This window comes from Lissotriton helveticus, chromosome 5_1 (assembly GCF_964261635.1).
Source record: "Lissotriton helveticus chromosome 5_1, aLisHel1.1, whole genome shotgun sequence".
In the NCBI taxonomy this organism is placed as follows: domain Eukaryota; kingdom Metazoa; phylum Chordata; class Amphibia; order Caudata; family Salamandridae; genus Lissotriton; species Lissotriton helveticus.
Window position 1 is genome coordinate 1,298,217,622 of NC_136065.1, and position 19,925 is coordinate 1,298,237,546.

The window sequence follows — 19,925 nt, forward strand, 5'->3', positions numbered from 1 at the left end:
AGATTGGCGAGATCACAATTTCCTGTATATAAATGTGTTTGTTTATCTGTGTGGCAGCGAGGAATAGATAAGTCAGTGCCAATGGAAGGAACAGTATTCCACTGTATGTACATGTACAATTTTACACACTTGGGAAATATCGTATAAACATTTATGTGCAGCAATTCTGTTTCTTTACAGTCTGGGAGGGGATTGCCACCACGTTATTCTTCAGCCTGTCCTCGTGCTCCTTTAGTGCCCTGGATAAAAACACAGAAAAGAGTATTAAACCGACTAATTAGGAGTGAACGGTTTATTCCACCATGTAACAACCACCAAATTCATACTTACAGTCTATGCAGTTAGATGTGTGTGTGCGCGTGCATGTGTGTGTGTGCAACACATTGAAGGATGCCCATGCATAGAATTTGCAATGGAGGTATTTAACTTTCAGGCCAACCCATTCCAGCTATATCCATATTAATAACGATCATGATAATAATGTATTTTTATATTCAAGCAGCACTTCTGGTATTTCTGTATCAAGGGCGATTTCTCTCTAAGGCTGTGGCTGCTCCGCCCCGTTACATTCAACCATAATATAGAAATGCTCATATTTTGTTTTAATAAAAAAATACCCACTTAGTTATTTTGTATTGTAGTCTACTTACTACTAGAACACGAGGCACTGTCTGCCCTACTCACTGATACTGCCGCTATTGTCCAGTGACCATTGTGGACAATGGCACGTGACTCTGCTTGCTTGCTCCCCTGGCGGGCCCAAAGAAGCCTAAGTGTTTGCCGGGCTGACAACCTCACAGCCTTGAAGCCTGTGAGGTCATCAGCTCGGCAAAGACCTAACTTCAAGGCCCAGTCTCCACCCCCTGATGGTGTGGAGGTAAAGTTAGCCTCAGGCGTTTTAAAAACGAGACCGGTATCGCTAAGTCTTCACGTCAATCAGAGAGTGTAGAGCTTGTCATCCCACCCTTTCCCAACTCGTTGCAACGCATGGGTGGGACCCAGGTGGGACCCACCCTGTGACAGATTGGGAAAGGCTGTGGCAGGCGGGAAGCCAAGGAATCGACCTGAAACTGCTTCCCACACGTGAGTCTGCAGTGTTAATCGGAGTGGAAGCCATTTTATGAACACTGTCTGCGACTTGAGTCGGAGAGTTGGCCTGCGTGTTTGTCCAAGCCGATGCCGTCTGAATCGGATTTAACATTACTGCAGTACCAGGAGCAGCTAGTCCTAATGGTTGCTTGCTGCTGCGCACAGCACTGCAGGTTGCTGTCCGGAGTAGGATAGTAGAACTTGTGAAATCGGGACTTCGGGAGTCGGGCAGTTCACCAGGTAAGACCCAGGCGGGAATTATTTAACTTATATAGGCCCGTTTAGGGCAGTGTCGCATAGATTGATGTCGGGTGGGGAGGGGGGCAGACACAGTGCATTGCTAAGGTTCTGTTAAGTGAATTTGAGTTCTTTACTAGCGCACCATCTAGTGAGGCCACCCCTTATGTGGGGCCCTGTAGGTAAAAATATCAAACGAGGAAGTGCAGAGGCAATGGTGATAGAATCACCCTCCTAGAAGCTGTACATAAACAATGAGATTCTATCAATGTGGGGAGTGATTATTGTAGTCGTTGTTGTTGACTGTAAAGACCCAGTGTCTACAAATAGTGAGGAAGGCTCCTTTTTGCGGGTGGCAAGAAGGGAGCACTATGTGCTTTTAAAATACCCCTCACACACTATGAATCCCATAGTGTCATGCTTCATCATTGGGGTCTTCCCGTCCCTCTACGGAGCGGGCGTGCTGCGAACTACGAACTACGCGGGAGCACTTGATATAATGAGAATAGGCTATGTGTAATGTGAGGACAGTGATAAGTGAATGGGTAGTAGGGACCTAATTAAGTGTAGATGTGCTATTGAAGAACATTTTTAAATTCCCTGGCTAGTAGAAAAAAATGATTTATTAACTTCCCTAGCTGGGAATAGTAAAAAGGGGGGGGGTGGGTGTAGTAGAACGAAATACGTTATCTACTTGGATGACATGACATGTTTCATAAGCAGACCCCTACTGATTACTCCTCAGGACCTCTAATAGTCCCTACTGATAATACTCAATTGTAAATAAATGTAGTATGCCTAAAGTCCTAGACTCGGTAGCAAAAATAAGCTACTAAGTACTGCTTCTGGGCTTGAGTGGGCCCGCGGCGAAGCGTGAAAAAGGTTGACCTGTTGTGGTCCCTGTAAGGAAAAAGGAGAGAAAAAAGATACAAAATTTGTCAAGAGCACATAGAGAAGAAGCTATTCACATGTTGATCGAGACCTGCTTATTTACGTGGGTCACACTGTGGCATAGTATCCATACGAATGTAAAGTTCAAATCTCTCATAGTCATATTAGACCAAGTAAGAACCTTGATGGATTTTTCATCATATTCTTAATGCATGAGGTATTATGACCCTCCAGATTCTCACACATAACAGCGCACACACGTCAATAAATTCCACACACACATACTTCAGCGATCCCATGGCATATGGATCGGATCGCAGAGAAGGTTCCAAGTTGCGAATAAAAAATGCGCTCGCAGGTGACATAGAAAAAAAAGAGACAAAACATTGGTTCGTTTATAGTAAATGCATATGGCCTTTACATACAGTTGTTTCACTTGTTGCGTGCCCCATGAGCCTGCATCTTAGGGTTATGTTTGGCGGTATACTGTGAAGAGATAACAAGCAAAACAGGGCAGAGTCACTCGAGAGGCTTGTGCTCGAGTGCAGACCGATCATCACGTTTTGACCGATCATTTTTAAAGACCCGTGATCTAGGTCTGACTTACGTGACCGCATCTGCTACTCAGCATTAATCCTACCCTTCAGCAGCTCCGTGGGATCTGGGAGCGATGACCAGCAGCATCTATTTATGCCGGTATTGTGAATGCGGGGCCGGCGCTGTGTCCTCTCTCCCCGCTCGTGTGGCTGAAGAGCTAGAGCGCTAACCAAAGATGGCCGCTACCCGCGGCTCACTCGAAGGTAGAAAAGGAGTCTTTCTTCCATTTTTAGTGTTATTCCGAGGTTGCCAGCTGAATGGTTAGCAAAAAATAGAATAAATTGTGTACATTGTAATGGTAGGTTTAATTAAATAGTGTGCTATTCTTCAGGTCTATGTGAGTGTTTTACCTGTAGGTAAACTAGCATGTATTGGCATATAGATTGGGTGTTTTTTCGTGGTTCTGATTGTACAATTTACTGTGTTTCTGGCTGGTTTCAGAGGGTTCTCGGGATTAGAAGCCTCTTTCCTCCAAGGAGCTGTTTTTTGCAACAAGGATTGTAATCGTGACAATGGACACCCTGGTGTTTGCGCTAACAGAGAACTGTGGCTGAAGGATTAGTCTGCCACAGAAGTAGGAGTGCCCTGGCACTGGCCATCAGCCTGCGGGGTAAGGAGGGTGGGTCAGGGCCGCAGGGCACGAAATGTGAGGCCACAGAACTGTTCCTCAAAGAGTTCAGGGTGGGCAGTGGGCTTAAGAGGTCTGAGAGTAGGGACACTTTGGTGCATTGTCTGTTTAACTTATTGTTCAAAGTTTTAGCACTTGATTACCACAAGTGTGATGTCTCTAGACAGTTCTGGTGATCATGTAACACACACAGAGGACTGTTTCCAAACTAGTCATTTTCTGCTTACATTTAGAGAGCCCCTGACTGCGCCTTGGCGGCCCCCTATATCCGGACAGCAGGCTGCAGTCAGCTCTCTTTGGGGCACTCAGATGTGTGGACCAGGGAGCCACGGGCCCTGCACTGCCACTCGATTCTCCCTTGCTAGATTGACAAAATACCTTTCTGTAATTTAAGGCGGTGAAATAATATTTTCCCTATGGTAGCCACGTGAGAGGTAATGATGAAACCTGCTTTCCAAACAGGCTGGTGCTTTTCATGGCTCTTTCACTTGCAGCAGTAGGCAGAGATTGCTTGTGCAGAATGAAAATAATAATATGTGTTTGTCATATAATGCTTAATAGCAGAGGGCATACCCTTTCTAACCACTGTGACAGGTGTTGCAGGCTGAGATGTGGGGAGTGGATATAGGTTGAGTAGTGCCGGTCCAAGCTGCTTACGACCAGCTGTAGATCTGCTTGAAGAAGTTGAGCAGCTTGCACAGCAGATCTCCTGCATACCACTACAGAGTGGTATGCAGGAGACCAGCTGGCATCCATCAGCGGCACCAGGGTAGTAACCATAAGGTCTGCCATGGTCAGACTAAGGATCAGTACGCAGATATGCGACTTACAGCAATTGCTCTGGACACTACGGGCCCGATTCCAATCTAGGTCGGAAAGCTCTCCGACCGAGCCGGATTCAGAGTTTTTTCCAACCAAGACAGACTCCTGCAGTCCGATCGCGTGAGTACGATGCGGCCGCATGCTGCCGGACTCGGTTCGGTCGGCCTCCCATAGAAGTCAATGAGAGCCGGTCGTACGGTGGGTACATGGGCTCCCAATGACTAAATGGGTACGGCTCGCACAAAGGCGCCCCCTCCAATGGGTACACATCAGTGCCATCAACACCGTACCCGCCTGTGTTGGGGAGACCCTTGGGTCTCCCCCTGTGTCCAAGTCGTGAGGCTGCAGGTGACAGGGGGTCCGACGGGGACCCCCAAAGGCAACGTCCCGAACGTATTGCGAGCCAGAAACTTCGTCTTGAACCGGCTGTCTGACGCGTGCATCGTACTGGCTCAGTCGTAAATCGCATCCATTGCATGGCACGGTTAGCTTACGGCCAAGACGTACGGAGCGGTTCGGACCCGGAAACGACTCAGTCTGTGAATTTCATGTAGCTTGCATCGTACTTGCTCGCTCGTACAGCTGTAGGAGTCAGGCAGAAAACACACGTATGGCTCGTAGTTTTTCCGGCCGGATCACGTTTGGTGCCCTTCCAACCCGGATTAGAATCGACCGCTACATAGCACCATAGTATTACTGGAAGCTGCGGCCAGGAAGAGGCAGCAAGTGACAGCCATGCAGATTCTGGCAGCAGAAGTGAAAGTAGGCTCTATCGAGGGGGCTCTGGCGAGCTTGTGAATGATAAAACACTGTTGATCTGGGGATTGAGGTTTGTGTGGTTGGTGACATATGGCACACCACTCATGACCTTCAAAACAAACATGAATACAATTTTTATAAGATAGAAGATCAGATGTACATTGACAAATAAAGGATAATACATTATCATGTCTACTATGTAGTATTTGTATTTGTGTATTCAAGGATCAAATAAATTCGCAGGTGTCCTATACCACCTGTAAAATGCACAAATTCATTAATATTGCTATCCTGTATTGGTCACTCTTTATTGTACTATGTCAAGTACATTTTCTTGTTTGATCGTATTTGAAAAAATAGAATTATTCATGAAATAATTTACAGGCGAAGAGAGCCTTGGTAAAACCCTCCGGGATGCCTGCAATTTGATCACATGAATTTGTGAAGTATGTGTGCTCCTGGCTCTGGGCTGCTCAAGAGCGCTGTTTGCAGGTCTAGATGTTGCTGTAGAGGAATCAACGGCTGACAGACAATGGCGCATGGTTTTTGACATGAGGATCTCTTAAATAATTTGGCGTAAAGTGCTGCATAGACTGCTGTTTCTTAAAAAAACACAAACCTTGATTTATTTCAAGAGAAAGGCCAGATACATCTTTTACTGCACAGTAGTGCTTTGCTATTCAAATGTGATAATTCGTTGCTCTACATGTGGTGAATATTAGTAACTAACATGTTAAATGTTTTTGTTCAGATTTCGTGGGGGGATGGAAGCTACCACATTACACATTGGTATTTAAAGTAATTTAAGGGAGCATTCTTCAGAGGGATAAGGTACTGAAAGGGCTGTTGTATGGTGTCCACTGGCAAGATCTTACATGTTGCGCCTTTTCATTGTCGCCTTTGTACTCCCAGGTGTGGCGATTTGCTTACCTTGCATAATATATAGTGCTGATTACAAAAATGGAAAAGAGGACCCCCTGAACCCTCCTTGTGGCGGTCGGGCACACTCGCTAGACTCGCTCGTAACTGGTCACTCACCCCGAACTTTACACCCCACCACTTTCAAATGTCACCAGACACCACTGTTCTGTATAATAGGTGTTACGAAATTAAGGGTCTGATAAAGGTATTTTGTGGTCTTAAAGCCTGTGATAGGCAACATTATAATAGTTTTGTGCTACAAGAGATATTTTACAACCTGAAAGTCTTTCTGGCTCGAAAAGGGCTATTGCTGCTCATTCCGAATTGGGTCCCCACCTTCTTGCAATTAGGACTGCAATGTACCAATAGTTTGCGATCACAATTTCATTTAAGGACACCAGACACCAGATTCAAGGTAGAAACTGATTCTCAAAGAGTCCCATTTGAGAACCATGATGGGCACCCTCAGGGGAAGCAGACAGCAGTCCAGAACCCAAGGGGCCACTGACTGCTCCCCCAATTTCTTTCATGCCAACTTGTTTTAAAGCAGCACCAATCTCTTTAAGGGACACGGGCTGATACACAAACTTTGATGTTCGGGGTCTTCCTACCTACCATGCCTATCAAGCCAGACTTGTGAGTCCGAGTGCTGAGAGAAGAGCCAGACCCACTGTCCTCTCACAACTTTACATTGCTATAGTGGACCTCTGAAGTCTGGAGGGACGGTTCATGATGGATTCAAAATGAATGAATGAATGAATGAATGAATGAATGAATGAATGAATGAATGAAGTAGGATTTACACATGCGCGACTTAGCCCAATGGGCGTCAAGGCCCAGGATCCTAGAATCCAATGGGACAAAATCTCATCTGGTGCCCATCGCCAAAAGTCTTTCTGACCTGTTAGTTAGACTTGGGTCTTCTGTGTTAGTTATACTTCAGTAAAGAAGTACCATGACACTTGCACAGCTGAGTAATACGTTTGAGCATTCCACATTTTTTATAAACGAACCAGAGTGGACATTAACTAAAATGTTCACTTGCAAAGGCCACAGGTCTAGTGTTGGTTTCCAGTATTTTTTACTTTGTCAATGTGTGTGTCTTTTTCAATGTTTTTTGTACATTATTGCTGTGGGAGGTGTTGGGCCATTACCCCATGCTGTGTGTGTACTGGATGGAAGAAAACTCCGACTAACGCAACAGACCAATGAACAGGGCGGGCTACAGTTGCCACAAGCAAGATTAGCACGTATTTAATTTTAGTAACTTAATTTGGTCATGGCTCATGCCAGACCTAAGAAGGAAGAATCAGTACTATGAAAGGGTAATTTACTGTGCTTTCCCTCATTATACACCATCACTTCCAGCTCTGGGCAATAATTTTAGAATGGGCAATTAGGAGAGTTTAATGCCTGATCAGGGAGCAGCGTGCCAGTACTGAATCTTCACCACTACCACTCTCTTCTGGCTGCATGAATGAAGAAATGGATGAATACAGGATCTGTAAAGCGCATTGCTACCCTGAAGCGCCTCCTGATGCTAGAATCACACAAGACAATCGAGCAACAACCTTAATTTATAAAAGAGGCAAAAAGCCAGGCTGTTAATAATTTTCTGAAGAGGCTGTGGTTGTGCTGACTATGGAGGGAAGCTGAAAGAGAGCTCTAGTTTGGTGGGCATGTAAGAGAAGGACTGACCACTAGAGCGCGGCTTATGAATTCTCTGTACAGTGGCAAGGACAGCACATGAAGAGCGAAGATCTCTCCCAGGAACATGGACGCGGAGCTTCAGTGAAAGAAAGCTAGGGGTTAACCCAACAGGGCTTTGTGACAGATGCAGAAGGTTTTGAAAACGAATCACTGACAGAATATCGAGGAGCAAAATATCGACCTGCAAAAATATTGGTGACAAAATATCGACTACCAGAATATCGAATTCCTATCAACAATCAGGTAAGTACAAAAATATCAAATCCAAAATATCATTGTAAATAATATAGTTTGTTAAAATATCGAATTTTTAAAATGTCTTAAAAGTTATGTAAAATTAATGAAATAATAAATATAATTAAGTAAAACATACTTAAAAATACTTAAATAACCTTAAAATTACTAAATAATTAATGTACGTAAAACAAAAATAAACATGCCTTTTTATTTTTGAATACATATATATTAACTTAATAATATTACAAAATATTCAATATTTTTAGCATAGGATAGTGGAAGGGTAAGATTTATTATTCCCACTCCAGTGAGTGCAACAGTAGGGAAAGCGTTGGATAGCGTAGAGGTGGAAATTACTATTCCCACTCCAGTGAGTGCAACAGTAGGGAAAGCGGTGGACAGCGTAGGGGTAAAAATTACTATTCCCACTCCGGAGAGTGCAACAGTAGGAAAAGCTTTGGATAGCGTAGGGGTAAAAATTACTATTCCCACTCCAGTGAGTGCAACAGTAGGGAAAGCGTTGGATAGCGTAGGGGTAAAAATTACTATTCCCACTCCAGAGAGTGCAACAGTAGGGAAAGTGTTGGATATCGTAGGGGTAAAAATGACTATTCCCACTCCAGAGAGTGCAACAGTAGGGAAAGTGTTGGATAGCGTAGGGGTAAAAATGACTATTCCCACTCCAGTGAGTGCAACAGTAGGGAAAATATTGATTTAATAATTAAATAAAAATACATTAATTATCAATACCAATAACATATTAATTAACATGTATTGCCAATTACAAAATATTTAATTAATTAATTATAAATACCAATAAATATTATTTATTAAAAATAATGACCTATTAATAATTATTAACACATTAATTTGCAATACCAAAATTACTTCCCACCCTATTCCCCTATAGACCCACAACCTACTACGAATAATAAATTAATACAATTAATATAATGATCAATTAATAAAAATTAAATACCAATGAATTAACAATAAATTAATTATCAATACACAAAAATAATTTAAATATTACTTAATTACAATTCAATTACTTCCCACCCTATTCCCCTATAAACCTACAACCCGCTCTGAATAATAAAATAATACAATTAATATAATTCTAAATTAATCAATTAATAAAAATTAATTACCAATTCATATTTAATTGACAGTAAATTAATTATCAAGACCAATAAATAAAAATAATTACTTAATTACAATTAAATTACTTCCCATCCTATTCATCTATAAACCCACAACCCGCTACGGAATTAAATTACACAAAAATTAAATAACATACAATTCATTACTTTAAAAAAATTCAAACATACATTACAAAAATACTACATTCTTTTAACACATATACTAACACTTAAAGCACTATAAAAAATCGATATTTTTAACAACTATATTATGACTGTCGATATTACTAACTTTGATAAATATGAAAATCGATATTTCTTACCTGAATTTCGATATTCTACACCCACTATATTTTTGCAATTCGATATTCTGTCCATTCTATCTAAAATATTCGATATTCTGTCCAGTCGATTTTTTTTTCTCGATATTGTGACTGTTCACATTTGAGAACAAATGATTTGGCTATTGGGAGCCTGTCAAGCCGTCTGCGTTGAACAGTATTAGAAGATTAGGCCAGACACCAACAAGCAGGTATGTGTGGGTGCACACATTTGATAATGTTATAACTGCAGATCTCAGAGAACACACATGGCTGTCAGGTGTTGTGCTTCCTGGCTCCCTTTATGACTCGCGGTCGTCGACTTTTGCATAGCTTGGGAAGATGGCCAGAGTTAAGACCTGCAGCTATAGGGATGCTGAACACTCTTCTGTTGACGTCGTGAAACTGCCCAACAACATCACAATGCAGAGGCTAAAACTGAGACTTTGGCTTATCGCCCTTTCGCATTTCTTCATTTGTTTAGCTTTTTCTTTAGGGAACTCCATCTTACAAGTATTAGTACCCCATCATTTTAAATATATTTGAAAGCCCATAATGGTGTTCAATTTTGTGTAAAAATATTTCTGGCCGTGTAGAAGACTGTATAGAACGAATAAAGGTGAACAGACTGGGATGTCATCGACCTGCATCCTTAAAGTAGTGACGTCTTTCTTTGAGAGTGAAGGCGCTTCTATACGTTGACTGCAACTCAGATATATCATAATATCTGAGAAAAATTTATGTTTGCAGCTGTTTCTTGAATAATGCTGATTTGTGATTTTGATTCATGTAACACCGACATTTTTATTATCCTTTTACTGTTATGTTTTTGGGTTACTTATTCATAAGGATGGATGAATGACATATATCATTTTGTGATACATTTTGAGATAAATAAGATTTTCCTTAAAAATTGATTATTCACTATATTAGGTGGCTACTTTTTTGTTCATTGTAGCACTCTGTAGTCGGCTTACAATTGCGTTGTTTTTCCCTTCCTAATTTGCTTGATACATCTTACTGGGGGTTCCATTTTGTATTTGCCGATTTGCCCAAAGCAGACTACTATTAATGCCCAGATTACTTACCAGTAATCTTCATTACTCCAATCACTCCTCCTCATTCCAGTACTTCTACCTTTTTCTCAATTGTCCCAGCCCTTCTCCTTATGAGAGGACAATAATGTAACTGCTGACTCAGAGATCCAGCTTAACACTGGGGATTGAGGTCATGATAACAGTCAGGGTGGGTGGTATGAACTGCGAAGAGGAAGAGTATCAGAGTGTACGTTCTTTGTTAAAGTCCTTACATTTGTGAAGATATACTAAAGCAGTAAGCTCATAACTTGATCCTCCATCAGACACATGAAACCCTCGCCTCAAAATTGCAACAGAAGGCAACCACACAAGTGGAGGAAATGCTAAGGGGATACATTCATAGGCAGTGCAAGTAGTTACCAGAGATTACCCACGTCCACAAGAGTGGAGTCGAACAAACGTATCAATCCAACCAACAAAACTATGCTCCTGATAGAATCCGCAAGGGCCAGATGAGAAATAAACATACTATCCCACTGTAGGGATGCAACCAGAAATTCAAAAGAGAAACTAGGCAAAAAAGGTCCACTAACCAACCAATTGCAAATAAAGCTCACAAGATCAAAATAACCTTAAAGTTCACCACCAAAACAACTAGGCAGAGGCCACAGGAGGCACTCATTATGTCTAGAGACGTAAGGCAAGAAGCACAACAGCACTACCAAAGTAGTGAATGGACCACATTACTCGACCCTAAGCTGGAAGCAAGAGATAAGGCTTGAAATTCATGAAATTCATAAATTCACCAGTCCCGATGCAAGACAACTCCACAAGTAGGGCACGCTAAGGAAGGAATCTTAGAGCACAGACAGTCAATCATACACCTCAGCAGACCAGACCCAAACTAAACTGAGGAACCATCTAGAAATCCTTAAGGAAAACAACATGGTGCTCAACAAATCTAATAAGCAAATCAGAACCACCATAGAAGAGGCAGAAGAGCATCAGAAACTAAAAGTAATAGATTGGCAAGAGAAACAAGCAGCCGCCAAGTGCTCTAATCGGTAAAGGGGATTCCCAATTCTCAGAAAAATTGTCTCTTTTAGAGAAGGAAATATTAAGACACCACAGGATCATGAACACACCCAGATTCTTGCCAGGAATAGGGGACCAATAACCAGGAAGACGCCACTTCCAATCCCCATCAGCCAAGGGTTAATGTCCAATCTCACAGGATGGGCTCAGGGACACAGTGAATCTCCAAACCCTCTTATGCTAATGAATAATACACTCAAGGATTGCATTAAGAAAAGGGGCATGTATTTAGAATGTTTATTTTAAAATCCTAACCTACTACATAAAAGATGAATGGTAACCACACAGAATATGAAAAGCAATGAGTAAAACATGTAATGGAAAATGAAAATATAGCTCGCATTGCACATTTACATAGCTCCTCTTTTGCTGCCATTCATTCTCAAGTGTGCACGTTGACTTGGGGACATTCCCCCCACATGCTGAAGATGGCTCCGCTGTATCTGCCTTTGACAGAAGAGCCTCAGCGTTGCTGAGCGGATCCTGTCTCTGACTGAGGCTGGCACTGGCAGCTCTTCATTCAGGGTAAGAATTCAACAACGCTAAATGTTGATGAAACTAGAACCACGCAAGTGGCTATTTCAATTCAATTATGGTGCTACAGCAAGTGCCAAGAAAGTCTGTTGACTTCGATAACACAATTACTTTTCTGTCTATATTTGAAGGAGTGTTGTGATCGCGACCGCCAACTAAGCGCTTTACACCAATGTTTATAAGTTTTGCAAACTCCACAAGTGACTGAGCCCTTTGCCTGCAGATCTTCTTTTGTGAAACGCATACAGATTGTAAGTGTCCAATTAAGCCTGTCTATCATGAGACATGTGGGTGTTGGTGTACCCTGATAAAAATCTGTATTGCCTTACCTAATATCAGGGCGGCCACCTGACCCTGATATCATAATGTTGTGAACCATCTTCATGATCATTTGGTTTGTACCTTTAAGTATGACTCCTGCCCATGGTTAAAAGAGCTCCCTCAAAACAGCTCTCTCTCTTGTAAATACGAGTGTAGAACAGGCCTCTTCCAGAGCCAAATGATGTTTGAGAGACTCATGACTATTTATATGTCTATATTTAGGAGAGTTGTGCTTCCTTACAGAGTATGCTGGAGGTCCTTTGACCCTGACAACACTAGTTTTTGTTGGTGAGTAAACCTGTTGACGTTCAATTGACTTGATTATATCCACCATCATGTGTACAATTCAATACCCACAGGGCATCGTAAGACAGCCTTATTGGAGCAGCAGGTACCTATCTGGCCCTAAATGTAGTCTCGTGTTGGCACATTAATTATGCCTATGTGACATCAGTATAATGCCCCCTATAGGTAAGATAACTAATAAAATTACTCCTCTGATTTTCAGCATCTGGTAGATGTAGCACCAGTATGTAAACTCATTGTGTCACGGATTCTTTCAGACTACATGTCTTTAGCCCGGGAGGGCTTCTGTTATAAGACTATCGGTGAAAGGGAGGTTGCTCCCCTTTTGTCCTGATGAAAACCCATGTATGGATTGTTGGATGGGTTGATTGAGCTTCTTGACTACAAATTTCCCCAGGGCCGTTTCAACCATTAGGCAAGACTAGGCGGCCGCCTAGGGCGGCAAAAGGGGGAGGGCGGCAAAAAACATGAGTTTGGCCCAAGACTCCAGAGGCTCTGGGGTCACGGAGACATTTCTGACTTCCGACGTGACTGCTTGTGTGATCTTCGCCCACGAAAGCATAAAACAAAGCAGCGCCTTCTTTGAATGGCTCAAATGAGGAACTTAATTGGGGGCCAGTGACGTTCGTGCCAGAATGAGACACAGCAGCGGACCCCAGTGCATGGGGTTCACAGGTGAGATGCCCACACCCGGCTCCTATAAGATAGTCAGTGATTTATCACCTGGAGGAAGAGATGGGAACCCTGGGTCAGGGGTGGGGGGGCAGAGCAGCCTGTCGCCTCATGCTTCTTCCCAGCGCCCAGAGGGGCCAAGCTGTTCCCAGAAGGGGGGGCGCTGCCCAAACCTCTCTTACAGCCGGTACAAAGGCCGGCACAGCGCCTCTGCCTGTGTGCGCTGCTGTCCAACAGCTGTAAATATTGGCGCCTGAAAGGGCCTGTGCAGGGAGCCTGGGCGCTGGGGCGGTGATGTTCATTGGCAAAAGGGGTATTCAAATCTGCCGTATTGGACCAGCTGACATTTAATAAGAGAACATATGGGCGATACAGATTTTGTGTTTCTGTGGCCATTACTCCCACCAGAGAAAGGTTAACACCTAGCTGCCATTTCTGTGCTTTAGCTGATCGATCCCATGAGGCCACATGACTCCAAACATCTGGCTCCCACTTAAAGGAAGCCTACTGATGGCCCCTAGTTCTTTGTGGACTGCTGGCACGGACGGGTAACAGACATGCTTTTTATAATCATGTTTCTTTTTTTCTGAAGGCATTTTACAATTTGTATAATATCTAGGACCATTTTGATAGATTGCCTTTGAAATATGGCAAAAGATAGTTATGTCTGTGTTCTGCTGTGTACAATGTGCTAGTTGCTAATTTCATTGGTGACTACAAAATCCCTTCATTTGCAGGTATAGCAATTAGGCTTTACTTTTATTGTTCTATGTATGCCTAGCTTGCATAAACTGTTCAAATTTCACTAACGAGTAGTACCCGAAATTGTCCCATTTGCTACATATAAGCATGCATCCCTGCACAATGGTAAAAGCTGCACAGTTGCAGCCTTTCACAATCACAGTTTGTGTTGCGAATGGAAGTAAATCCAGTGACAATGCTGGGTCTGGGGTTGGTTATGAACAGGAAGGGTGTTTCGGGTTTTGAGCTGATGACCTCAAGGATATCCCAACGGATGGATGGCTGTCAAGAGGTGTCAGACCTTTCCCCGGCCACGGCCCATTCAGGTAAGAGCGGTGGGGCCGGGTTAGGGGGGGAGGATTCGACAGACGAAGATGAGGGAAAATTAAATATATCATTATTTTGCCCTCGTCATTGTCTGTCGAAACCCCCCCCCCCCCCCCAGCCCCTCTGGCCCCACTGCTCTTACCTGCATGAGCCTCAGCCACCTTTCCCTTTACCCTAAGTGTCCCCCAAATAACATTTTAGGTATGGCCTTCGAGACAGCTTTAGGTGTCTAACCAGACTAATGTTTAAAAAAAGACAATATAGCATACAAACATAGGGGGCCCTAGCTAGCCCTCTTCTTCCATTGGTCTGTTCTGTTTTCATTCACTTGCTGCTTCCGCCTACCTTAGCATATATCTTAGGGCAAAGGGTCCCCCAACTTCAGCTATTGGCTAACTTCCCCTTGAGGGACGGCATTTTACCTGTGCACAAAGTTGTCATCCCCACATTAAATAGTTCACTTCAATACCAGGGTTTGTAGGAAGGCGTTTGTATTTATCATTATAATTTTTAATTTATGTATTCACATATTTTTGGTGAAGGCCTGGAAGCTCTATGAACAATTTTCTAAGGCCACTGGCTTGAATGTGTGCCTTGTCTTGTAGATACTTTATTAATTTCTACCAAAATCCCAAAATGACCGTCATCCATCCTGAAATGGTAGAATAATAATAAAGAATGACAAATTCCATTTTTGCCATACATTAAAAAAATAAGTATTCATGTATTCCATGTGTATCCCTAGTGGCGTTCTTTGAGTAGTTTTTTCAATACTTTATCATTCTTAAACATTCCAGAGAGGCTGACACGCTTTCAAAGCACTGACCATCCGGCAATGGTAAACTGTATTAAAAAATTTCAGAAATATTCAAAGATGGCTGCCTGTGTGCCTGCACGCACAAGCAGCATCTTTGAATGATTTCTAAATGTTTTATTATCAAAAATGGCCATTTAGATTGAGAACACAAGCAGTGGGCAGGCAATAGCCAAACGGAGTGGCTTTGCTAAAGATTGTTTTACTACACACTTTACATTGCTCCTATAGTATTATAAATAAATGATACTTGGTTGTGTGCCATGAGGTTATTCAACTTCACTCTAACAATGTTTCTCAATATTATTTGTGAATCGCATTATGGGTTGTAAGCTCCAAAAATGTTTCAGGACATTGGCCAAACTTAAATGTAGGCACAAACGTGCCCCTCTAGTCCAGTTCTAATGTACTAAAAACGCCAATAGATGTTTGCCCTTAGGTAAATGTTTATTGAAAAATGAATTACGTTTTTCTGCGTTGTAAACAAAACAAAGAAGATTAAGTATTTTGAGCGAGTTACTGCATACTTCAGTCTGGCGAAGCAAAACATGTATTCATGTGAAACGGCAGCATTTCAAGTAGTGCATCCGAATATATATTCTTTTTTGTTAATGTAAGAAGTAAAAATAAGGAAGGTAATGTAAGAAATTAGGGTGACCACCTCAATCCAGGTCATTACGGACACTGCCTCCAGACCTGAATGTTTCATTTCCCTGCAGTATGATCAAACTGTACTCACATTTTGAGTCATTTATATTGAATGATTGCACTACATTGTCAACAATGCTCTTGAACTGTTCTTATTAGGAAACACTAGCGCACGTTTACACTATCGACATCTCTCACATGCACTGGGCTGTTTACGGAGCACCTATTGCATTGTTTTCCATTTCAATAATATGCCTGCATTAATTCAAAATCTGTTTGGATTTATTGAATCGTATAACTTTATTGCCAAAGAGGGATAGGTATATATAAGCTTCTCCCAAGGGAACCATTGTTACCATATGTACCCAGGTTCCCAGAGATACTGGGTTGCCCCGTAATTACTTTTGTTGCTCCTTTCATTCACACTAGAGCAGCTCATATCAAGGTTATAACAAAAGGGCAAAAACCACACGGTCCAGCAATGAAAACCTCACCACCAATGGAACCAGAAATTCTGACTGGAGGAGGAACTAGCTGTGTGCCTGTCCCAGACAAATCAGCATAGTGAGAGCATGCCCCTCTTGCTGCTTACAGGGCAGTGTGGAGCAGGAGACCATACAGGTACCAGTAGCCCATTATGTTGTAAGATGTCAGAAGGGAGTGGTTGACCGAGCCCAGACATATCTGAATGAATTATCAAAAACCTTCAAACTATGCAGGAAAAACATTATTAAAATCTCATTTATTGAAAAGGAGTGCCACAGAAAAGAGGGGCAGCCATACCAGGGTCAAAGTTAAATGAACAGAAGAATAACACCATACCCCACACATCCAATTCCCATGGAATTATCTATCAGAAAGGGGGAGGAAAGGCGGAGGTGGCCATTGGAAGAGGAGAAGGGTTGGCATGTTTTGTTATTGGTTTAGCCTGGTCATGTGGTGCCTGGAAGAGGTGGACTCACCTATTAACATAAGGCTTGGGATGAGGAGGGGCTGAGGAATTGTAAAATACACAAATGTTATGTAGATGTGTATGTCCTTGATCACAATACATTTTCAATTAGTTTTTAACACAAGGGCATGGTCAAGAGTATAGAATCTTTCACCAGATCCCTCATGATTACGTGGAATTATCTGGTTTGTGACTGGCAGCTCTGAAACCCTACTCAAATCCATTTAGCATACATTTATTTTGAAAAATCTAACTCTGGAATTGGGTGGGATATAACATCTTTTGGGCCTCAGTGGTCATTATGTTACAGTGCCATGCGTTTGGGATGGCATTTGTAATAGCAAATGCTTCAACTGCTTCAACAGGGTTCCAACAGTCCAACTTTAGGGCATAACAGTCTCAATTTAGTTCCTGTGGACAGGGTTCCTTTTCCATCTTAGCTGGCTTATTACATCTTCACATTCCCTTCTTAGAAGGGATGGGGCATAATTACTAATCAACAATAATTTCCTCCTCTACAGAATAATAGTCAATCCACTGCTCATCTGTAAGGTGTGCTCTTGTGAGGGTTCAATCACTTTTCTTCCTTAGTCTCTACCTTTGAAAATGGAAGCATGTTTTTTTTACCGCTTTGCACTGGTTATTTCATTGTTATTTTATATGAAAATATCAAAATCGTGGGTAAAATTTGGATGCAGAAAAAATCACGACTCTAGAGGTTTCTGGTCATTTGTAGATTTGTCAGGTAAGCAGAAGACAAAATCTCTTATTGTTTTTAATGAGGCTATGTATAAAACATATTTTTCGTCCTTGTATTATTGCTTGGATTGTGAATTTAACGTTGTACAATGTTATTTCAATAGATGTTAGCTGTGAATACAATCACCTATTCACTAAAGCATAAAGCTCTGATGGTCTTTCTAATTGAGGCTTCGAATGAACGCAGATTGGTGAACTGAACCACTGATGCCAGGATTTTGTGACAATTCAGTTTAATGTGTTAACATTTGTGATTTATGCAAGGGCATTTTAGAGATATCTAGAAGATCATCCAAGAACTTGTTGAACATTTTGGGACACAGTAATTGCCAGAATTTGGGCTTCTAGTCAAAATATCTAACACAGTGATTTGTAAAACTTTTGTAAAAGTTGGGGTTCATTAATTTTTACATCTCTGGCGAATCAGAACATGGTGTCAAACGTGTCTGAAAAAGTTGCATCCACCTCGGCTGCATTATGAAAGTTTGTCTTTCTGAGAGTTATTGTGTGCAACTTTCAAGGCGCATGAAGAGCAGGAAAAAAGGAGTATTTGGCTTTGCGAACCCATCTCTGGCTATAGCTTTGAATCTTGCCCCACTGAAGATTTTCAACCTCCTGACATTGTGTTGGTCTAAAGATAAAGCATTTAAGTAGGATCAACAAATTCTTTTCGGACTCTGCTCCATCATCGATTGACCGGAATGATTGCCTAGGTACTGATCCTTCATACCATTGACCAAAGTGAACTACCAACTGGTAGCCATCCATAATCCATCTACTGTAAGTCATGGAGACAACCCTAGGTCCTGGTCTGCATATACTGATATTGGATCTAACTTTCTGATTGTTACCTATAGAATGGTACATGTATTAATATCTCATTATCCTCATATCTGATTTTCTTCACCTTTGTGTTATTTTACTCATCAGTATTTTCTTTCAATAAATCTATTGTAATACTGGTTTGGTGATATTTCATGTGACGTTTTCTCAGAGGAAGGACTTGCTGTCTGTGTCAAATTACGAAGGGTATTCCTCAAAGAAACCACTTTATATGAAAATAGTTAGATTGTGTTGACTTTGAAGGAGCTCAGGCAGAGCTCACATCAAGGCTGTGGGCCCTCTCCCCATACCTCGACATTCTGGTTACCTACACTTGGAAACTTAGAGACTGCTTTAATCGATCAGAAGGATGGCCCAAGTGTGATACCCAAACCACTCACCTCGACAACAGAAACATTTGCTGAGAGAGCAGGGGAAAAAGAAATAGAGACAGAGAGAAAGAGAGAAAAAGAAAGAGAGAGAGAGAGCGAGAGAGAGAGAGAGAGTGCAGAAGTAAGTACATTAGTGGAGAAGGCAACAGTAAATGCTCACGCAGGGCAGAGATTTATTGAGTATGGAAAGTGCTTTACAATGTTATGGCAGTCCCACGAGCCTCAATCTTGTGAAAAGAAGGAATAAATGGGAAGATAACTAAGTGGGTTGTGCGCCGGCTGTGCGATTAGTGTGTAACCTTAATGGCACAGGTTTAAATACTGGCAAGTTGACTCAACCGTTTGTCCTTCTCATGTCGACAGAAAGCTTAGTGCACACTGCTCCGAATTGGTAATTTTGAAAGGTTGGGCTGTCGCATTACTTCACAGTCAGGGTGATAATGTATCAGAAGCAGCAGGGGTTTGCACATACTCATAACGGCCCTCTACACTGCTTTGCTGACTCATCACCACAGGCCGGACACTAGGGTACACAAGCGCTGGGCGCTGAACCTGAGACCCCTATTCAAGACAAACAATGGTGTCAACCCATGCAGCAGGTTAAAGGTGTGTCATGCAATCTACGCTTTCGCTTTACGCAGTTTAATTATTTACACCATGCATATCTCATACCATGGTGCATCGCACACATGTACCCAGCGGCCTCATCGATATCCCCCAGGTGTGGGTCACAAGACGTGGGATTCCTCCTCATGGTGTGGGAGTGCTTGATGGTTGAATGGACCTGGGTGGAGACTGTGGGGACCACCTCCGCACTGGACGATGGGGTAGTCTTGCAATGCCGGATTACTGATGATTGGGCATTCTCCCTAGGGCCAAGGGGAATAAATATTTGCCTAGATTTGTAGACCTAGCATTTATGTTGTTCAAACGGCAAATTGCTGTCATGGAAATCCCATGCTGTCTCAGATGTGCTGTGTTGGCTCCACACTTTATTGAAGTGGCCTCGCGCTGAGACAGATGTCCTTGCGGAGGCCCGGGGAGGTGGTGGAGATATGACTGAGGAAATGATTTGGGACATATACCTTAGGAACCTTGAAATGAGAAGCGACTTGCACTCACCTTGACCTCCTGATCCGTGTTCCCCTGATG

The 19,925-nt window shown here is 42.3% G+C and overlaps 1 protein-coding gene across 2 annotated transcripts in view; it reads right to left on the minus strand.

Annotated features, from left to right (window-relative positions):
• Positions 1-10: 10 nt before the first annotated feature.
• The window catches only part of RAB44 (RAB44, member RAS oncogene family), a 387,835-nt gene continuing 367,920 nt past the window's right edge, over positions 11-19,925 (minus strand). For both annotated transcript variants that reach the window (XM_078644134.1, XM_078644135.1), the window contains exon 16: positions 11-239. In XM_078644134.1, coding sequence (XP_078500260.1) covers positions 152-239 — 88 coding nt within the window. In that variant the 3' untranslated portion in view covers positions 11-151. The remainder of the gene's footprint in view (positions 240-19,925) is intronic.